Raw genomic sequence first — 1,597 nt, forward strand, 5'->3', positions numbered from 1 at the left:
GAAAACTTTTATAGTGAGTAAATATGAATATTAATATATAATGAGAGAAAGATATAAACTTTCCCACAACACACACCCTATTCAGAGACCTTAAGGACCAGCACCAAATACCCTATAGAATCATTCTATGACCCTTTAATGGACTAAAATCCATTAAAATACATTGATGTTTGCCAATGTACCCTAACGTTGTTGAAAAGATCAAGGCGCTCTTGGTGATTAAATACCTTGTCCCCATCTTCCTCCATCAGCTGATTGTGCAACCGGTACCAAGTTCCAATCGCTGGCAAGAAATCTCCGCCCGCCGGATGGAAATCATCCAGAAGCTAATCGAGGAGAAAATCCAAAACAAAGTGGATTACATCTTCTGTCTGGATGTGGACTCTAAGTTTCACGATCGCTGGGGGACTGAATCACTGGGTGGACTGGTGGCTGTGATCCATCCAGGTAGTACTTCCAGTTTTCTTTTTTTTAACTCTGTGGTGTTGGGATGGAAGAGACCAACATTTCTATTTAGTTTGGGGGTGGCCATTTTAATGGGATCTTTATTTGAAGTCTTTTGAGTATTTTGTCCTTAATAACAACTCAGTCATATTCAATCATCGTTGTATGAAGTGAATTCTTGGTAAGTCAAGTTTCTGCCTGTCCACGTGAGTTTAATGTCCGACTTCCCTCCTTTTCTGCAGGTTACTACAAGAACGACCGCAGTAAGTTCCCGTATGAGCGGCGGACCTCCTCCAGAGCCTATGTAGCGCCTGATGAGGGTGACTTCTACTACTGTGGGGGGGCATTCGGAGGCCTAATACCGGAAGTTCTCCAGCTCGCCAAGACCTGTCGGAAGAACTTTGAAGATGACGCCAAGGAGGGCATTGAGGCTGCCTGGCAGGAAGAGAGTCACTTGAACAGGTAACATGGGGCAGTGGGCACCAGTCAGGTGTGGATGTATAATGTGCTGATGTCATTTCCTGTGTATGTGTGCAGGTACATGTGGATAAACAAGCCAAGTAAGGTTCTGTCACCTGAATACCTGTGGCAGGACTTCAAACAAAGAGAAGCGGAAATACGGACCATCAGGTTCTCTGGGGTTGTAAAGAACTATAACGACATACGACCCAACTGAGTCCCTCAACTTAGTCACTGTCACTGGACCTAACTGCACTTTAACTAGACCAAGCAGGTCCGGACCGGCCAGGATTTCCAAAAAAAACCTGTTACACTTGATTTTACCACCCGATCTCAGACTCAGAACCCTTTGAATTTTTTTTAAGGGATTTTTTAAAGATCCAGATCTGTTTCAGTTCTGACTTCTGTTCCAGATCCAGTAAATCCATTGCCTGTCTTCCGCTCTCATCAAGAACAACAAACGGGTTCATTGCAGTTCGGTTTCGTCAGCTTGACCTTATATTGTTTATCAGATGATACTTTGACCAAAAGAAAAAAAGAAGTTCTCAAAGAATCCTCATTGTGGAGGTAAACCCACTAGTTTCCAAGGTCTTCAGCTTCCATTAGATCTTCAAGAGGAGTCCGGTGACAGAGTCTTTCTGACGTCCTTAATCAGCACCACGGACGATCTCGCTGAGCTACATGATTCCACCAG

The 1,597-nt window shown here is 44.0% G+C and overlaps 1 protein-coding gene across 1 annotated transcript in view; it reads left to right on the forward strand.

Annotated features, from left to right (window-relative positions):
• LOC107082024 (globoside alpha-1,3-N-acetylgalactosaminyltransferase 1-like) overlaps positions 1-1,189 on the forward strand; it is a 9,076-nt gene extending 7,887 nt beyond the window's left edge. Inside the window, exons 6-8 of the mRNA XM_015370444.1 lie at positions 252-447; positions 687-906; positions 982-1,189. Coding sequence (XP_015225930.1) covers positions 252-447; positions 687-906; positions 982-1,120 — 555 coding nt within the window. The 3' untranslated portion in view covers positions 1,121-1,189. The remainder of the gene's footprint in view (positions 1-251; positions 448-686; positions 907-981) is intronic.
• Positions 1,190-1,597: the final 408 nt, after the last annotated feature.

This window comes from Cyprinodon variegatus, unplaced genomic scaffold (assembly GCF_000732505.1).
Source record: "Cyprinodon variegatus isolate N-32 unplaced genomic scaffold, C_variegatus-1.0 Scaffold46, whole genome shotgun sequence".
Lineage (NCBI taxonomy): Eukaryota > Metazoa > Chordata > Actinopteri > Cyprinodontiformes > Cyprinodontidae > Cyprinodon > Cyprinodon variegatus.